The sequence below is a fragment of the Podarcis vaucheri genome, assembly GCF_965113315.1.
Source record: "Podarcis vaucheri genome assembly, chromosome: Z".
Taxonomy (NCBI): Eukaryota; Metazoa; Chordata; class Lepidosauria; order Squamata; family Lacertidae; genus Podarcis; species Podarcis vaucheri.
In genome coordinates this window covers 43,557,411-43,577,190 of record NC_138758.1, presented here as the reverse complement: position 1 = coordinate 43,577,190, position 19,780 = coordinate 43,557,411, and the positions used below count along the sequence as shown (strand labels likewise).

Here is a 19,780-nt window from a genome sequence, read left to right as displayed (position 1 = left end):
GATGACTAAGTAGGGATGGAGAAGGCATTTGGTTCTGTCTGCATTAGAACTACCTAATTCACAGTTCTTGAATGAATAGGTAAAGATAAAGGGACCCCTGACTATTAGGTCCAGTTATGACCGACTCTAGGGTTGCGGCACTCATCCCGCTTTATTGGCTGAGGGAGCCGGCGTACAGCTTCCAGGTCATGTGGCCAGCATGACTAAGCCGCTTCTGGCGACCAGAGCAGTGCACGGAAACGCTGTTTACCTTCCCGCCGGAGCGGTACCTATTTATCTACTTGCACTTTGATGTGCTTTCGAACTGCTCGGTTGGCAGGAGCTGGGACCGAGCAACAGGAGCTCACTCCACTGCAGGGATTTGAACCGCTGACCTTCTAATCAGCAAGTCCCAGGCTCTGTGGTTTAACCCACAGTGCCACCCGCGTCCCATCTTGAATGAACACACAAACCAAAATACAGCTATCCTTTGAAATTTTTGCTTCTCTGAATTTTGCAATGCAGTCCTCTGAGCAAACATCATGTAGAAAAAAATGCACATAGAGAACGGTGTGCATAAAAATGTATTGCAATTAGAGGAAAAATTATTGCATAGGAGTGTGTATTAGCCAAAACTGCAGTCAGAAATGTGCCTGTTACGAGACATTTGTACCAAAAATGCCGATGAGCTTTCCGGAGGGAAAATTTTGTGACGGAATCTTCAGTGTTGCTTACAGAGAAGCTTACCATGAAACCACCAGGTAGGGAACTGAACCACTGGAAGGTGTTTTCCAAAGCATATGCCCTCAACCAGGCTTTGATAGGGACCTGATGGTTTAAAAACACACAGAGAGAGTTCATCAAAGATCACAGATTTTTACAGTGATTAGAAACTGCTGTTGGGCACAGAGCAGTAACTCAGAGCAAGGTTTTCAGGGTGGCTGCCCCTGATTTGTGGGAACAGCATCCCTGTTGAGATATGACAGGCAGTCCCACTCCACTGTTTGCATTATCTGGAAATAATTGAAGGTCTTTTCATTGTGATGCCAGGCACCTTCATTTTGCAGTTTCCACAATGAGCTGAACATGCATCTCTTTATCCTGGCCTTTGACATTGTGTGTGTGTGTGTGTGTGTTGTTTAGTCGTTTAATCATGTCCGCCATGGACCAGAGCATGCCAGGCACTCCTGTCTTCCACTGCCTCCCGCAGTTTGGTCAAACTCATGCTGGTAGCTTCGAGAACAGTGTTCAACCATCTCGTCCTCTGTCGTCCCCTTCTCCTTGTGCCCTCCATCTTTCCCAACATCAGGGTCTTTTCCAGGGAGTCTTCTCTTCTCATGAGGTGGCCAAAGTATGGACGCACCCTATTATTGTGATGGTAGTTTGTTTTAAACTGCTTTTGATATTGTATTTTTAAATTGCTGCAACCTGCCCTAGGACTTTATGGTGAAGGGTTGGTAAGAAATTTTAATCATAGAAACAGAGAATTGTAGAGTTGGAAGGGATCCTGAGGATCATCTAATCTGCAGTGAAGAGTATTTTGATATTATTCTTTAAACACACACACAACACAGCCAGCTAAGAAGCACTTTGCAATTAATTGCACAGCAGCACTGTGGCAATGGCACATATGATCATAGCTTTGAAGAATTGGAAGGGATCCTGATGATCATCTAGTCCAACCTGCAACCCTGGCGTTATCATCACTATCCCCTTACCAACTGAGATGATGATGATAACAACAATAACAATTTTAAGCTGTTTTATGGTATGTTTGTAAACCACCTTGAGATGCATGTAAAAGGATATCGATATGTTTATTAGTAATAACAATGATGTAATCAGTGACTTTAACCTGTTTTCAACTGCTTGTAATATTGTATTTTTTAATGGCTTGAACCTGCCCTGGGATGTTACAGTGAAGGGTGGGTTAATAACTGAAATAATAATAAGCAAAAGGATAATATGTTAGCTGTTTTTATTGCATGCATGTAAAAGGAGAATCATACATTGAATCATACATTTAATAATAATAATAATAATAATAATAATAATAATAATAATAATAACAACAACAGCAACAGCAATGGTGCTGGGTGCATGACTGATCTTTCACCCTGCTCAGAAACCTTAGAATTCTTACTTGGTTTTGCACAGGAGAAATACAAGTCTCTCCCCCAGCCGTGAAGTTGCAAAATGCCACCAAAGAGTCTTGCGGGCTGCCTTGGTTGGGGTCTATGTAGTAATGCCCTGAAATGAAACAAATTTCCTTTATAACTAGCCTGCTAAGAGACTAAGCAGCATCATGCTTTCACCCTAGACACAGAGGAAGCCCCCTTCTCCCCAGCCAGCATAGAGAGGCAGGTGGCAAGAATCTCAGCAGGCTGATAAAACAAATGGACCTCCTACCAAACAGGCCTGTGGAGGAGGATACAGAGCTGAGTCAGCATTGAGAACCAAGCTGATTGGCAGAGGAGCCTGCACACTTGCCTGCATGGAATTTCTGGTAACCCAAGGCTATTAGGAAAGTTGCATTGCAAGATAATGGTAATATTTATTTTTATTTTTATTTGATTTGTTTGCTAAAGAGCAAACAACCAAACAGCGAAGTGAAGCAATTGTAGAAAGAAAAAACCCAAGCTTTAAAGGACTTCCAAATCAGGACTTCTTAGCTCTAGCTCAGGGGTCAGAAATTTTTTTCATCAGGGGGCCGGTCCACTGTCCCTCAGTCCTTGTGGGGCACCGGACTATATTTTGAAAAATATAAATACCCTGCAAGCCGGTCCCACAGCTGCCTCCAGATCTGGAGGAGGAACGCACTCTGCATGCGCTCAGGAGCATGTCTTGGTGTTGCCTGCTCACCAGCATTGTTGACGAGCAGCAGCCACTTCATTGGCCCGTCTCCGCGGAGCTCCCAGGCAGTGTGCACCAAACTCTGCGGCCTGTCACCTGAGGCCAGGTCAGCGGGCAGGTGGCACACGTGGAGCGCCGGGCAGGTGGCGCACAGCTCGCCCCCCAGCTGCTCCAGTGTGGCTGCCGGGTGCACCACCACCACCAGCAGCAGCAGCGCTGAGCCGGGCGTGGGGCCAGCAGGTGTGCCAAGCTCTGGCTGAAGCCCCGGGGCATGCCCGTCACGATGCCCATGATGTGGCCCATACACACCCACCTCTCCATCCATGGCCGTGCCAGGTTTACCTCAGTGCGCGGATGGTGAGGCTTTGGACTGGCTGCAGGAACTTCCTGCAGCCAATCCGAAGCCTTGCCAACATTGCGGACGTCAGTCCATGCGCAGCAAGGCCTCTGCAGCTTGTTTTCAAGGAAATGCTGCACCGGTTTAGCTTAGCTCGGGGACTGACTGAGCAGGGAGCAGGGTCCGCGGGCCGGATTTACGAGCCTGGTGGGCCACATCCGGCCCCCAGACCATAGTTTGCCAACCCCTGCTCTAGCTAGAGTCAGGTGAAAATGTTTGTGGGGAATTTTGGATACAAACTTACCCACTAGTCACATTTTGTTGCTCTCAATGGATACTGTTGCCATTCTATTCCCCCTCCTCCCCTCTCTCCAAATGTCCAGGATGTCAAGCCATTTGCAGGCAATTCTGGTGGAAATAGCAACTTCCTCATGGACACGCTGGGTTTCTTGCCAGTGTAGGTGGGTTAGATTCACAGAACTATAAAATTATAGAGCTGGAAGAGACCACAAGGGTCTTTAAGTCCAACTCCCTGCAATGAAGGAATCTCAACTAGTTCATACATGACAGATCCAACCTCTGCTTAAAAACCTCCAAGGAAGGAAAGTCCACCACCTCCAAGCTTGCTCCATCTGATAATCCTTTATATATTTGAAGATGGCTGTCCTATCTCCTCTCAGTCTCCTCTAAACACAACCAACACTCTCAACCGTTCATCATAAGGCTTGGTTTCCAGACCCTTGATCATCTTGGTTGCACACATTCCAGCTTGTCAATATCCTTCTTAAATTAAGACCCAGTGTGGTGCAATGGTTAGAATGTTAAGACTAGGATTTGGGAGAGCAGGGTTCGAATCTCCACACAGCTATGAAGCCCTCTGGGTGACCTTGGGCCAGTCACAATCTCCTAGCCTAACCTACCTCACAGAGTCGGTAGGATGAAATAGGGACGATAACCATGTATACCACCTTGAGATCCTTGGAAGATAAAGGTGGTATATTAATGTAATAACTAAATAAACAAGTGGGCTGAGTGATGGATGTAATTTTGTGATGGCCTGGGACTTGGGCTCAGAGCCAGAGGAGTCTCAGTCCGCTCCGGATCCTCTGCCTCAGGTGGCATGAGAACCGAGTCTGGGGCCTGATTCTGAAGAGCCCCAGTCTGCACATGTTCCCCTGCAACAAGCACCAGCTGGGCCAAGCCGGGGGCCTCAGCCTGCCCTGGCTCCAGATGCGGGGATTACCTCGTTGCCCTCTGCTGGGCAATCACATACAGCTGCTCCACTACTAGTTGGGTCAGGAGAGGCTGAGGCGGCCCCTGGGTCTAGTAACCCACCGACATTTCCCAAGCTGCAGAGACTCAGGTCTGAGAGAAGGAGAGACCTGAGTACTCGCAGGAGGAGTGCTCGCCTTTGGGCGAAACAGGGAGGTGAGTTGCTGGGGGATCAGGACCGGCCGTTACCCCATCAGAGATAAAAGGCTGCCAGATTCCGCCCCAGGTTGCGGGAGCAACACTGCTGTTTGCTAGAACTTGCCTGAGACCCTGTGCCTGACCTAGCCTACTTTCCTGCCTTGGCCCTGTTGGACTGACTCCTCATGGAATCCTTGGATTAGGGACCGGACCTGGACCGCGTGGCTCGGGTTAACCCCCAGGCCCAGCACAAATTCTTACTGTTGTTGAATGATTTAGGACAGACAGACAGAAAGAAAGTACTTCATACTGTGCATAGTTAGACGATGGAACTTGCTCTCACAGGAGGCAATGATGGCCCTCCGCTTGGATGGCTCTAAAACAGGCCTACACAGAATCATGGAGGATCGGGCTACCAATGGCTACTAGCCATGATGGCTTTGCTCTGCCTCCGTGGTTGAAGGCTGTATGCCTCTGAATACTAGTGGCTGGGAATTGCAGGTGGGAAGAGTGCAGTTGTGCTTGGGTCCTGCTTGTAGGTCAACGGTTGGGGCATCTGGTTGGCCAGTGTGAGGATCCTGGACTAGATGGGCCTTTGACTACAATTCAGCGGGGCTCTTCTTCAGTTTTTATTTTCCTACCATCTGGGAGATGGGGTTGTGCCAGCAGAAGCTCTTTGCAAGTGGCAGCCGGGTAGTCTCTGGTCCCATTTGGAGGATCTACCAGGAGCTTCAGTTCTCGTCCCAAGCTGTCCATGAGGCTCCACACATAGTCATAGTTCAACTTGCTTGCTGAATAAATCAGATGCTAGCAAAATAAAAGGAAATGAAGCAGAAGACAAAGTCAAGCCACTTGCAGGTGACTTTTACTGTCAGGTATGGTGTCCCATAGGGACACAGGTGGTGTTGTGGGTTAAACCACAGAGCCTAGGGCTTGCCGATCAGAAGGCCGACAGTTCGAATCCCCGCAACGGGGTGAGCTCCCATTGCTCGGTCCCTGCTCTTCCCAACCTAGCAGTTCGAAAGCATGTCAAAGTGCAAGTAGATAAATAGGTACGACTCTGGCAGGAAGGTAACGGCGTTTCCATGCACTGCTCTGGTTCGCCAGAAGCAGCTTAGTCATGCTGGCCACATGACCCGGAAGCTGTATGCCGGCTCCCTCGGCCAATAAAGCAAGATGAGCGCCGCAACCCCAGAGTCGGCCTTGACTGGACCTAATGGTCAGGGGTCCCTTTACCCTATGGTGTACCATGTCAATATTAATCAAACTATGTAGAATATAATAAAGAATGGGGGTGTGTGGGTGCCCCACAATAAGCTTTGTGCCACTGCAGATCATGCATAGAGGAGATGCATGCTCTCTATCAGAGTGCAAGTTGAATCCTCCCAAAAATGTGGACCCTGTGAGTTATATCCAACTAAGTTCTACTCAAAGCAGACCCACGGAAATTAATGTATGTCATGCCCATAAATTTCAATGGATCTGCTCTGCTTCAATGGCATATAACCCTATCCTTGTGAAATTTGCAGTTCTTTGAATTTTGGTGTGCAGTCCTGTGCTGAACCAAAGGTAAACTGTTCTAGAAGCTCTGCAAACACCATCTTGGTAGTCAAGATAACCCCACAATTAATTGCTAGTTGTTTTCACAATAAGCTCATATATGTTTATATTCACTTGCTTCGATATAAGCTACGGTAATTGGATTGCTCCGATGCTATCCTTATTTGTGGGCTTGGGATGCTGGGCTCTGAGCCCAGAAAGGGGAACTATCTGTATTTGTCATCTATGCCCTCATCTGTTCAGGTGAAGTGATGGGAAGGCCTGGCCAAAGTGACGTCTGCTGCTTTGTGCATAAAGAATGTACGCATGTTTGCTTGGGTGCAGACCAGCCATCTTCTTGCTGCGGTGTCTGTCCTGCATTTGTAAATGCTGAGAGACCTGGCAGGCTGATTTGCTGTAAGTCTAGACCTTTCTTGAACAAAGCACTAGAACTGATCACTCTTGTGTTTTCGACATGGTATCCTGCACCAAATCACTCCCATGAGCCCTCCTTTGCGGTTCAGAGCAACTCCTCTAACTAAAAAAATGCACACATATATTAGGGGAAACTATCCATAAACATGCATATATTTATAAAAATATAAAAAATGCAATAGATTAAAGTGTTTTGCAAAAATGTGTGTATTCACATTAAAATGCTAATGAACTTTCCTGAGAGCTTTTAAAAAATGATGTCAGAAAAGTGCAAAAATATGGCAAACAAAACTTAAGACTGGGAAAATGAGAAAGTGGAAGAAACTGACAGGGCATAACTACCTTCAAGTCTTCCCTTGAGATGTTCAGTGAAGTTCCGGGGGGTCCAGGAACACCAGGCATGCCCTATAAGTAAGAAAGAGTATCATCAATCCTGTTTTGGAAAACTGGTGCTCAGTGCTGTGGTCCTCAGGCAGCTGCTTTGGTACTCCTGGAGTTTGGGAAAAAGAGGTTCCGAAACGACATGCATTACACATGCTTCTGCATTCAATATGCATGCCCTGAAACTTAACACATCCCGAGAAATGCCTGCTTGCATCTGAATGAGGAACTATCTAACTAGCACAATACACAAATACCAAATCCAGGCATGTCCCAAGTCCATTTCGGGTGCCTAATTTGGCCCGCCGGTCGGTTTAATCTGGCCTCTGTGGCAGTTTATTTCCTGGGGTAAAATCCTAAAAAAAACCTTTGGGTTTGAATAATAAAAAAGCTCAAGAACTTCAATCCTAAAAAAAAAGGTCAACAACAACTTTGGTCAGCCCTTTGGTCAGCCTCCATGGCCCTTCACTTCATCAAATCTGGCTCTCTTTGAAAAAAAGTTTGGACACCACTGGTATAAACTGAAACACAAACTATCCTGAGAGATTTGCACTTCTCTGAATTTTGCAGTTCAGTTCTTCAACCAAACAGTATGTAGAAAAACACATATATTAGGGGGAAATGTGACGCGTATGGAATTTTAGGGGAGGGGTAGTACCTCTGGTAGGAGACATGTCATGCTCCTTCTGGGGTAGTTTGTCCACCTTTAGTCCCCCCCCCCCGCACTCAGCTCTCACCTGTGGCGCCTAGAAGCTGTCAGCATGTGACAGTAGCCACACCCCGGGAAATGCCTTCAACTGGTCAGCGACTAAAAATAACAATGACCATTTCTTTTCTTTTTTTAAAAAAAGAATGCTTGCTGTTTTTAGTACTCATGGAGGAAATCTTGCAAGTACTTGGTTTGAAAGAAAAATACAGAAAGGGCAGCCTTAACTTACTGGCAGGCCTGGTAGACCTTTTGGTCCTGCGTCACCTTCCAAGCCTTTGAGGCCCTGGTGAAAACAAGAGAGAAGAGACAACTAAATAACCACTGAGATTTGGACAGTACTTAACACACAAGGTGGGGCAGGCAGTTTGGGAGGCTGGCTCCCTTACCTTTTGCAGTGCCCTCCATTGATTTTGGAAATAGGGTGGGGGTGTGTTTTAAGGTGGGTATTGATCTCAGGGAAGGCAAGGGCAGAAGACCAGGGAAGGCTCAGCCTGTGCTATAGGAGAGCAGAGCTTGGGTGTTGCTTGGGTGTTGCTTCAGCAAGCACCAGATCGAAAGTGAGCCCTGCTGCTAGCACTATACTGCCATGTCTAGTCCTGGCCAGACATTGAGTGCTCTGAGGAAGAACCAGATACTCTACTATTTGAGGACTTGGGGGAGCAGGCAAGGGCCCCCTGAATCAAATGCAGAGGATCCCCTTGTGGGGAAGAGCCTCTTGGGATTGTCAGAGGAGGAGGTGGACCTGCCCCCCAAGTCCCCAAGAGGGCTGGTGCCAAAAGCTTGCTGTGCAGGTTGAAAAGCAAACAGCACAGCTAGGACCCCTGCAGCAGCTCGCTGCCTTTGAAGCTACCACTGCGGTGCAAGGAGTAAGAAACCAGAGATTTGCTGTGAAGAGCCCCTGGCTTGAGATGTCTAAAGGGATAGGCAGGCAGGATTCACATCAATGGCAGTTGTTCTTGGGTAGCTGCCAGGGCTCAAGCATCTTAAACCCAGTCTGGCAACCCTCACCCCCAACTCCTACCTGCATCAGGCAGTTGGGGCTAGGAGCCTTTGGTCATTTGGTGTTGCCACTGTTCAACTATGACCTGGGAGACCAGGGTTCAAATCTTCACTTGGGTCATAAACCTCACTGGGTGACCTTGTACCCGTCACTGCCTTTCAGCTAGATCTACCTCACAGAGTTGCTGTGAGGATAAAGTGGGAGGGGAGGTTAAACCATGTATGCAACCTTCTGTTCCTTGTGATAGATGTGGGATATAAATGGGAGGAATAAATAAACAAATAGATAAAATTCTCATGACATCCTGGAACCCATGATATGCTGGGGTGGGGTGCTACACAGTGCAAGACTATCTCAGGTACCACTGAGGGGGAGCATAAAATGGCAACTGGGGTCTGTTGATGTGGGATGTGTGTGCTCTCACTGCCTCGGGGCCCTCTCAAATCCAGAAATGAGCAAAAGCTTTGCATAAATTGTTGGAGTGCACCAGCTGATGTGCCTAACTGTGAAATCATGGAAGGTGGTGGCATTAAGGACTGCTGGTGTGCATATAAAGAGAATTGGGTACAGCAATGGCAGTGGGCATGTATGCAGCAGGGACGTGGGGGGCTAGGATTACTTACTTTTTGTCCAAATGTGCCCTGGGAAGAGGGAGAACAAAGACAATACAGTGGGGAACAATACTTTTGTCCAAAAGAGGTCCCCCACCCCTAAAATAACAGTTGTTGGAAAATAATCCTAGGAGATAAACTGAACCAGCTATTGCATTTTGGTTTTGGTAAAAGAATGAATGTGATGAATGCGAACTAAGTCTCTCCTTTTTGGACGTGTTGAATTAGAGCTAGTTCCTTTTTTAAAATGAGTTTTTCAAGTTCTGTGTGCCAGGGATTGAGTTTGAGACCTCTGACATGCAAAGCACATGTTCTGCCACTGAGCTATAGTGGCTCACTGAAGTGTGTGTGTGGGGGGGGAGGCCTTGTGGACCCTCCCCTACAACTAGCAAAACCAGGGAATGATGCAGATTTGTAACTTCTGCATGCTTTATACAGGTGGCAGAATATAATAGTTCCCAATTGGGGGGGGGAATATTGCCTATGTGCAGAATTCTGAATTTATTTAATTTTCCTAATGTGTAAGTAATACATGTCCCATTAAGTCCCTGAAACAAAGAAACAAAGCCCAGCAAATTATTGCTGTGCAGTTCGAAAAAGGAGGAGGGGAGCTTACTGGAATGCCAGGGTGTCCAGCAGATCCCCATGTACCACTTGGCCCAACAACACCCTGAAAATGAAGGAGAGAGTGTTACAAAGGCAACTTGGGCCTGTGTGAAAGCATCTATTTATCTATAATATCTTATATACTTATAGACCTCTTAATACCAGAGCAGTTGACAAAGAAAGATAACAAGTACTATACACATCTGCATCGACTTGGGCCCTAGACTGCGGGTGCCCAGAAGCATGCATGACATGACATCATGATATGATGTGACATGCACAGCTTGGTCTCTGCCCTCTGCTGCCACCTTCGAGTGCTGCGGCAGGGCTGCAACCTCTGCCTCTGCTGCAGAGCCTCTGTTGGGTCCACTGTGGCCGCAGGCTCAACCCAGAAGCACATCTGCAGCCACAGTGGGCCCCAACAGAGGCCCAGTTGCCACAGCACCATAGGAGAGTTGGACTTGAGGCAGCGGGCATCAGTGGCTGGGCACCCACATTGAAAATTTTGTGGGTGCGCAGGCACCCCTGGAATTGGTGCCAGTACACCTTTTTGCACAGGCTTTCCCTGACACAGAAGATGGGGTCCTGTTTCCCCCCCCCCCAATTATTTTTTTCAGTTCTCTGAGTTTCTGTTCTTATAACAGTTTTACTGTTTTTAACGTTGTGTTTTTACCTGCTCCCCTTTTGGTCCTGGCCTCCCAGGAACGCCCACGGGACCTCGCTTACCCTGAAAGAGAGAAAAAGTAATCACTGAGGACTAGGCCCTTTGTATGTTCAAACTGCTTTTCGCCAATCTCGAAACCTTCACAAACATGGTATGAGCAACAACAGATTCTCACTGTTGTTTTGTTGGTGTTTAGTCGTTTAGTCATGTCCGACTCTTTGTGACCCCATGGACCAGAGCATGCCAGGCACTTCTGTCTTCCACTGCCTCCCGCAGTTTGGTCAAACTCATGCTGGTAGCTTCAAGAATGCTGTCCAACCATCTCGTCCTCTGTCGTCCCCTTCTCCTTGTGCCCTCCATCTTTCCCAACATCAGGGTCTTTTCCAGGGAGTCTTCTCTTCTCATGAGGTGCTAAAGTATTGGAGCCTCAGCTTCAGGATCTGTCCTTCCAGTGAGCACTCAGGGCTGATTTCCTTCAGAATGGAGAGGTTTGATCTTCTTGCAGTCCATGGGACTCTCAAGAGTCTCCTCCAGCACCATAATTCAAAAGCATCAATTCTCCAGCGATCAGCCTTCTTTATGGTCCAGCTTTCACTTCCATACATCACTTCTGGGAAAACCATAGCTTTAACTATACGGACCTTTGTCAGCAAGGTGATGTCTCTGCTTTTTAAGATGCTGTCTAGGTTTGTCATTGCTACAGATTCTCATACGTACCTTAAAACCATTATCCCCCGGGGGACCAAGGTAGCCCATCATGCCTTTGATGCCCTACAGAAAGATGCCCAAGAAATGGAAAAGGATTAATGATTCTCAACAATGTAAAAAATCAGCCAATTACAGTAACCTGTGTTACAACAGCTACTCAAACAATAGGGTAGTAAATGCAATGCCTTCCAATGCAATGCCTTCTCCAGAATGGTCAGTAGTTACAGGAGCTGCAGTTCAGTATAGAAGGAACCATCTTGGCTACTCTTGTCTTATGCTGTCAATTGTGAATGCAAGTTTAGCTGGTACATTAGCAGGCTGGTAGTATTAAGCTGAGACAGTAGCAATCAGACCTACTTTTTCTCCTTTGGGCCCCCTGACTCCCTTGCCCCCTCTGAGCCCAGGAACACCCTGTGAATGGAAAAGACAAATAACACAATTATTTATAGTGCTTCATAGTTAGTTACTTCCAGGGTATCCACACCTGGCAGATGGATTTCCCCCCAAGCCAACCATACAACTGCAAAACACCTCACACATATGTGCCAACTTCCTGGGGCCCCATGAAGTGGCCCAGCTGGCACTCATGTCTCCACAAGAGGTCTAGAGAGTGGCAACATGAGAACAGGGCCTTTTCTGCAGTGGCTCCTTGTTTGTGGAAAGCTGTCCCCAGGAAGGCCTTCTCTCCCAGGCCTTTGGTGAATTAAATGATATATGGCTTTTTAAACTCTATTACTATGCTTCATTATTTATTATTAAGCTGCTATGCATTTTTTGTGTTTTTCTATTGTGAACTGCCCTGTGATCCTCAGATGAAGGGTAGTATCAAAATTTAATAAATAAAAATAAAACATAATTGGGCCATGTGTTGGTCAGTTCAAAACTCGATGCCCTTATTGAAAATTGGGAAGCTACAGCATGAATGCAGCAGAAGTGGACGGAGTTCCAATATTAACTCCCCTTCACAGTCACACTGCACCATAAACTCAACAAACTCAATGAAAAACATGGAGGAGGAGCCAAGCAAACATGGTCCTGCCTTGGAATCTGTTTCTTAGGCTGCAACCCAGACACACTGAATGCAACAGAACTTACCTCTGAGTGCATACCTAGGATTGCATTGTTGGTGCAAAAATAACTTTGGCAGAGAAGGAAGGAAAAGTTACAAGAACCTGCAATTATTATTTTTGTTGTCAGAGGAAAAAACTTCCAAACCAAGAGCAAGGTTTCAAGCCAAGCTGTCTTCTAAGCAGAGCATGCTGGATGACACATCTTTATTATGGAAAAATTACACCAGCCTATCCTTGCACTTGTTATGCCGCTGAACATCTATACCAATAGGGAACTCATGCGTTATGACCGCTTTGCAGCCCAAAGGAGGCTACCGAGAAACAAGAGGGAAGTATCCACACACAGGCAAATGACCGGTTGATGCATGTGGTCGTGGCAACCCGGAAGTGTCGGGAAAGGAGATGGAAAATGGTGGAATGGGGGTGGGGGCATAATAAGGCAGAGCAGACATGCATTTTTCCCTGTTGTGTGCAATGACCCAGAACGCAACCCCGACACAAATCAGGGGTTGCCTGTATCCAGGGAGAAACCAGAAGTTTGCAGAAACTCTCTCTCTATATATATATGGGGGAAAAAACCTCTAAGGGCAGCAACTGGTTTATTAGGGTTAATGGGACATTGCCCCACCAACCACAGTCTGCCCGCAGTCAGGCTCCACCTGCCTGTGTTTCTGCTTACAATTGGAGCAGGGAGTGTCACTGAACGCCAACTTCTTCTTCATTAATCTCATTGTTGTGCTTTATACAACTCAGCTGAGAGAAGGATGGGCTGTCATTGGGCTCTGGACCTACCTGTCCTCAGTGCTGCCAACACCTGTCACTGATCTCTCTACCAATCCCAACAGGCTCGGCTCTAAGGGGGCAACCCAATGAGGGCTGAGCATGCTCATTGACCACGGAAAGCTGTAGCTGTGTGTGTGCATGAGTGAATGAATGAAAGAAGCCAAGGAAAAGGAGGAATGGAATGGAGTATCTTGGAAGAAAGCATGGCCGGCTGGCAGACTAGGACCTGCGAGACCAGGGTTCGAATCGCCACTTGGCCATGAAGCTCACTGGGTTATCTTGGGCCAGTCACTGCCTCTTAGCCTAACCTGCCACACAGCGTTGTTGTAGTGGCTGAATGAGAGTGAGAACCATGTAAACCACCTTGAGTTCCTTGGAGGAAAAGCTGGGCTACAAAGACAAATGTGTCCCAGGAAGGCTCTTAGTGCCTCTCTGTTACCTCTAGACTTCTGAACTTACGCATAACTTAATTGTAATGAGCCACCCTTGTGATCAATACTTACATAAGGGCCTTGGGGTCCCTGGGGACCACGGAGACCATGTTCACCTTGAGAGCCCTGGAAGGGAGAAAATAGGGAAAGGAGGGGGAAATGGCTATAACTATTTGCTTAAGCCCAGCAGCAGCTCCCTCTCTGGCTGTTCCACCATCCTTACTCAACTTGGCACCCTCTTGTTATTTTGGGCCAATGGTCAGGTGTGAACAGAATTACATATAGAAAACACCGCGTTGGGAAAGACTGCCATTAAGGGACCAGAGGATGTGGAAGAGGACCCACAACTGCGCTGCAGCTAGACCTAAGATGGGTCACATCATTGTCATGGCCACCACAGATATTAATACATATCACCCATCCAACCACTGAAATAAATACAGGGTATAAAAGTGAATAGTACTATCTCAGAAGAATAAAGGCGACAAAAAGCAGCAATAATCAATAATTATTAAGAGTACAAAGCGTTTTGCCTACCTTGGGGCCTTTGGAGCCTCTAGGAGGTCTGGGTCCAGCTTTACCACGCTTGCCCTGATGGTGGTGGGGTAAACAGGGAAACAGAAAAAAGGTGAGTTGCCAAAGCTCAGGGTCTAACCCTGAGTTTCAGGGTTTCAGTTTTAACAATAAAAACCAAGGATAAAGTATAATTTGTTAACAGATTACTTCTGGGTTTCACCGCTTCTGCACATGCGTGTGATGTCATTTTGCACGTCTGCACATGCGTGAGTGGTGAAACCCGGAAGTAACCCTTTCTGGTACTTCCGGGTCGCCGTGGGGTGCAACCTGAAAATGCGCAACCTGAAGCAAACGCAACATGAGGTATGACTGTACAGGGTGAGTCTTTTTAAAAAAGGCCCTGTGGAACATGTGTACTCTGTATCCACTGGGCCTCTTTTAAAGGACTCGCCCTGTATATCCATGGTAGAGCATTGCTTTGCACGCAGAATGTTTCAGGTTCAAACCCCAGCATCTCCAAGTAGGATTGAGTAAAACTCCCTGCCTAATTTCCTGGAGAGTTGATGCCAGTTGGTGTAAACAGTAATGTGGCAGATGGACCAGTGGCCTAACTCCATATAAAGGCAGCTTCTGCTGCCCAGTTTATATAGGCCTAGCAACCTCTTATGCAAAAGCAGGAGCTACAATGTGATTTCTTACCTTTCTGCCTGGATTGCCAGGGAACCCGGGATGCCCGTCATATCCACGCTGCCCCTAAGGGAAGAGATGGAGAGAAAAGAGAGATGGAGGCAAAAAGTGAAGGCAGACTACTCCAGACACAACTTTAAAACCAGGTTTAATTCAACATGCACACACCCTTTCCCCGTGCCAAGCTTTGGGGAGGAAAAACCTGTTCTGCAGCTCATAAAAAAGAGTGGTTGATCCATCATTTGATTCCATTCTCCCCTCGCTTTTGACACCCAGTGTAGGTATTTTCAGGACCCGCCCCATTTTTTGCAATTGCATTTTTTTTAATTGTAAGTTTTAAAAACTGTCTTTAATGTTGCATTTTAAAATTGCTGCAACTTGCTGCAACTAAACCTTAAGGTGAACTGAAGGTAATACATATTAATAGTAATGATAACAACAACAAAAACAGCTTCTTGTAAATTACTTCAAACCAATTTCACAGGAAAAGCATCAACAGTAAAAAGTTAAAAGCAATCCCATAGTGTGCCTTGTTTCAATTATTTTACATAATTTCTTATCTTTTGCATTTTTGCATTTTCTGTAATTTTAACGTGTTTTCTTTTATATTCATTTGTACAATGCTTTGGTGGGGCTTTGGGCAAAAAAAGCATTACACACATAAAGCAATGAATGTATGTCTACAATTGAAACCAAATTGGCAAAAACAATTTCAGATCAATATAGATAAAAGTGTGGTGAGGGGAATAAAATCTGACAGGAGAAAAGTTAGTGGTAGATGGCACTGATTCAATGCTTACGATATTTTATTCTCTTGCTAATTATGCTGTTTTAAATGTGCATGTAATATTTGATTTCTTTTATTAATGTTTTCTTTTGAAAAGTTTAAGATTCTTTTGGTTAACTTTTCTGTATTAAAGATGAATTCTGTAGTCAACCTTTTGTTGTTTTATTTTGAAATATTTGAGATAATATTTTAGTTTCCTGTTAATTACATTGTGTTGAATGTACACTTTGATTTTTCAGTAATATTCTATTCCGGATTGCTTTATTTGATGTTTTAATGTGTTATAAACTGCTTTTAGATCCCCCCCTTAAATATATAAAGCAGTGAAGAAATGAAATAAAAAACAACACACAACCACCACCACCACAACAACAATGATTGAGTGGTGCTGAGGGGGGGGGGATGTCCACCCCAAGACCAGTTTTATGACACATTACACTTTTTAAACCTGAGAAGATGGTGGCAGAGAAAGTGGGCTTAAGCCCCCACCAAAGACAGACCCACTACAACTGTAGGAGTTTATCTACACTTGTCTATAACTGTGGGCTTGTCTACACTTGCCCTGGTGATTTCCCCCAGGGACACCCACTGTTTACCGCTGAATCAGAGCAAACACCAATCGGGTTTTCTCCAGATTAACGTTTGCTCAGATTCAGCACTAAAGAGTGGATTTTCCAGGGGAAGGCAGCAGGGCAAAGGCAAAACTTCACAGACACATGCCTAGACAAGTAAAAGGCAAAAGATTTATACGATCTGATGTGAAACCAGTTGGAAACCCCTTAGATCAGTGCTTTTGGGCACGGGAGAAGTGGAAGTGTAGAGAAGCCCTGAGACAAGCAAAAATAACTAGGAAGCAGCTCAGCGATGGGTTCACCATCAAAGCCATGAGGAAAAACACTGCGATAGAAAACAAAGCACCTACAATTGATTCATCTGGCATCAGTCAGAAAAAAGGGTGTTCTCTGTCGTTATGAAACAGTCTCCCCTTTGAGATTCAGTGGATACCTTCAGTGATGTGTTCCCATTAGTCAAAGACATTCCTGCCCACTCAAGAAGCTCACCTTTTGTTATTTATTCTTGACCTACTCGATGATCCATATATATTGTATGTAGTTTTATGAAGTTGTATTGTTTTACATTGTAGTGGTATACAAATCAGTCAGTCTGTCAAGTCAGTTAGTCAACCAAATAGAATCAAAGTTGGTAGAAAAATAATACCTTTTCTCCTTTACGGCCTTTCTGACCAGCCGGACCAGGTAGACCTAGAGGCCCCTGAAATACACATACAGTGGTACCTCGGGTTACAGACGCTTCAGGTTACAGACTCCGCTAACCCAGAAATAGTACCTCGGGTTAAGAACTTTGCTTCAGGATGACAACAGAAATCGGGCTCCGACAGTAGGAGGAGGCCCCATTAGCTAAAGTGGTGCTTCAGGTTAAGAACAGTTTCAGGTTAAGAACGGACCTCCAGAACGAATCAAGTACTTAACCCGAGTTACCACTGTACAAAGAAAGAGAATCTGGGGATAGCACAAACCCTTTATCACTTTTTCCTTCATTTCTCTCTCCCCTGCCTTAGTTGGTACTGAGAACTGTGGGAAGGAAGAGTGGATCTTTCTTCTTACCATGAGTTTTTGTTCACCTATAGCATTTGGTTTTCTTGCCACCAAGTTGGCAAGCACTATCAAGCTTTGGGGGGGGGGTGTCCCACTTCAACTTGGGAGGTGGGGTTTGCAGAGATTCCACCTCACCTTGTATAAGGTAAAAAACCACTGGTCTCACTGGGAACTGATAGGCAGGCCAACAGCCGAACCAGAGCAAAAGACAGGTGGAGCCAGAGCCAATATAAGGCATAGTCAACTAATTCCAGTTCCATTCCCTTCTTCTTCCCTGATGAGTTCTACAAGGGCAGCACTGAGGCTGAGAAGGAGGAGGAAGCTGACAGCTGAGCCTGCTCCTTGTCTGGTTGTTAAGTAAAAAGGTAGAGAAGGTGGGTAGGGGCTGGAGGAGGCCAGACTGAGCTTGGAGGGGCAGTGCCCAGCTAACCCTAGTGGACCAGACTTCACTGCCCCAAACAGCCAAAGGCACCCTGGTTTGACTGGGGGTTCATGCAAAGTGTATGCACACCTGTAATAAGCATGATATATCAAGGCAGGGCGGGGGATACAGAGCCACAGGAAAGCATCCCGACTGATTCTGCACAAAGCATATAGTTTCAGCAAATATATTGGGATTCTTTTGCAGCATGTAACCCATTTTCTTAGGGTGAACAGAATTCTGGAGGGGAGAGGTCCATGGAAGAAGTTGATTTAGATTCTAATACATGGTACTCCACCTGTTGGCCTGATGCCCCTTCCTGTCCCAGATGTCCTTTCTTGCCTGGGGGCCCCTGAAAGAAAGAAGGGAAGGAAGAAAGAGAAAGAAAGAAAAAGAGTAATACAAGAGCTGAAAGTTTATTCAGTGAATCAGTGAATTAACTAAAAACATTTAGCTTGTCTAAAACAGAGATCCACAGGTTCCCATCTTCAGATGTTGCTTCTAGAGGGTCACAGGTTAGGAAGATAGGAAGCTGCCTTATACTGAGTCAAATCCGGTATTTAAATATACCTTCCTGAAGAAACCAGAGGCCTTTCTCCTGGGCATGGTTGGCCAATTGGTGCAAAAGAAGGATAGAACTTTCTTTATGTATGCTACAACAGCAGCAAGAATACTCATTGTAAAGTATTGGAAGACACAAGATTTACCCACTCTGGAAGAATGGCAGATGAAGGTGATCAACTACATGGAATTGGCAGAAATGACTGGCAGAATCCAAGACCAGGGAGAAGAGTTGGTGAAAGAAGACTGGAAGAAATTTAAAGACTATTTACAGAAATATTGTAAAATTAATGAATGTTAGAAAGATGTTGGATAGAAATTAAGGGGTTCCCAGCTGTAATGCTTTAGGAGATATGAAAAAAAAGGTTTATAAATGGGTAAAAGCTTAATGGTAAGGATTTGCTGAACTAACAAATTGAAGTGGAATACAAAGAAGGGAGGTATGAGGAGGTCTGGGGAAATAAGCGTAAGGAAGATATGTTATGGAAAATTATTTGTTTTTTAACTGTTTTTATGTTGTATTTTGTATTTTGTTTCTTTTTATTTTTTACTTTTTTTCATTGTTATATTTTAAAAAACCTTAATAAATATCTTTTGGGGGAAAAATATACTGAGTCAAATCCATTGGTCCATGTAGCTTAGGATTGTCAACACTGGCTGGCAGCAGCTCTCCAGGATTTCAGATTGTCTTTTCCAGCCCCACCTGGAGTTGCTGGGGGCAGTGCAGGTGCTCTAAAGCCTTCCCTTTATCCTGAATGCCCATTGGTGGATCAGAATGTATCTCCAATTAATCCAGTTTTCTATTTGAATGCACACATGTATTCAGAGATATATGTCCTATATGAAATCCTTCCCCACTGATCCCCTAAATGAATAGAAAAAACAGCAAGGAGAACCGACTCACATCAAGACCAACTAGCCCTGCTGCTCCAGTTTTACCAGGGGGACCACAATCGCCCTAAAAATCCAAGGGAGAGAAAACAAACATGTTCAATTGTAAAATCACAAGCGGAGTATGCAACTATTATATCTTGCCAGTAGCATAGCTAGCCAGGGGCAGGGGGGTGGGAGGTAGGGAGTCTGCACTGGGCGGGGAGGCATAGGGCGCCATGGGGGTCTGTAGTGCACACTATGGCTGCTGTGCATTGGGGGGAGGGAATCCGGGTGGCATGGCGGTTGTTGGGCTTTTTGGGCACTGCAGGGGGGTGGAGCCACTTCCCATCCCTGAAATCGGCAGCTACGAAATTTTGGTGGCTGCCCTAAAAACAGCTCAGGTGCCAGCAGAGGTTACTATGTGGCTGTATCATGCCTTCTGCCTGTTAAAAGATGTACAGCCCCATCTATATCAGCTACTGTATTTTTCGCTCTATAAGATGCACCAGACCACAAGACGCACCTAGTTTTTGGAGGAGGAAAACAAGAACAAAAATATTCTGAATCTCAGAAGCCAGAACAGCAAGAGGGATCGCTGTGCAGTGAAAGCAGCGATCCCTCTTGCTGTTCTGGCTTCTGGGATAGCTGTGCAGCCTGCATTCGCTCCATAAGACACACACACATTTCCCCTTACTTTTTAGGAGGGAAAAAGTGAGTCTTATAGAGCAAAAAATACGGTATGTTCTACCTCCCCTGTCAGAGGCAGTGTGCCTCTTGTGTCCTGCTGCTGGGAAATGCAAGTA

The 19,780-nt window shown here is 45.8% G+C and overlaps 2 protein-coding genes across 5 annotated transcripts in view; one reads left to right on the top strand and one right to left on the bottom strand.

Moving 5' to 3' along the window:
- The window catches only part of SLC31A2 (solute carrier family 31 member 2), a 287,433-nt gene that overhangs the window by 131,490 nt on the left and 136,163 nt on the right, over window positions 1-19,780 (top strand). The window lies entirely within an intron of this gene.
- LOC309524294 (uncharacterized protein) overlaps window positions 1-19,780 on the bottom strand; it is a 152,651-nt gene that overhangs the window by 3,496 nt on the left and 129,375 nt on the right. For 2 of the 3 annotated variants that reach the window (XM_082208765.1, XM_082208766.1), the window contains exons 51-66: window positions 19,009-19,062; window positions 17,842-17,895; window positions 16,725-16,778; window positions 14,732-14,785; window positions 14,054-14,107; window positions 13,589-13,642; window positions 11,590-11,643; window positions 11,242-11,295; window positions 10,534-10,587; window positions 9,871-9,924; window positions 9,267-9,284; window positions 7,873-7,926; window positions 6,896-6,958; window positions 5,221-5,386; window positions 2,123-2,229; window positions 727-807 (exon numbers count right to left, since the gene is read on the bottom strand). In XM_082208765.1, coding sequence (XP_082064891.1) covers window positions 727-807; window positions 2,123-2,229; window positions 5,221-5,386; window positions 6,896-6,958; window positions 7,873-7,926; window positions 9,267-9,284; window positions 9,871-9,924; window positions 10,534-10,587; window positions 11,242-11,295; window positions 11,590-11,643; window positions 13,589-13,642; window positions 14,054-14,107; window positions 14,732-14,785; window positions 16,725-16,778; window positions 17,842-17,895; window positions 19,009-19,062 — 1,029 coding nt within the window. Of the gene's footprint in view, window positions 1-726; window positions 808-2,122; window positions 2,230-5,220; window positions 5,387-6,895; window positions 6,959-7,872; window positions 7,927-9,266; window positions 9,285-9,870; window positions 9,925-10,533; window positions 10,588-11,241; window positions 11,296-11,589; window positions 11,644-13,588; window positions 13,643-14,053; window positions 14,108-14,731; window positions 14,786-16,724; window positions 16,779-17,841; window positions 17,896-19,008; window positions 19,063-19,780 lie in introns of those variants that run through there. The other variant, XM_082208767.1, reaches the window with a different exon arrangement.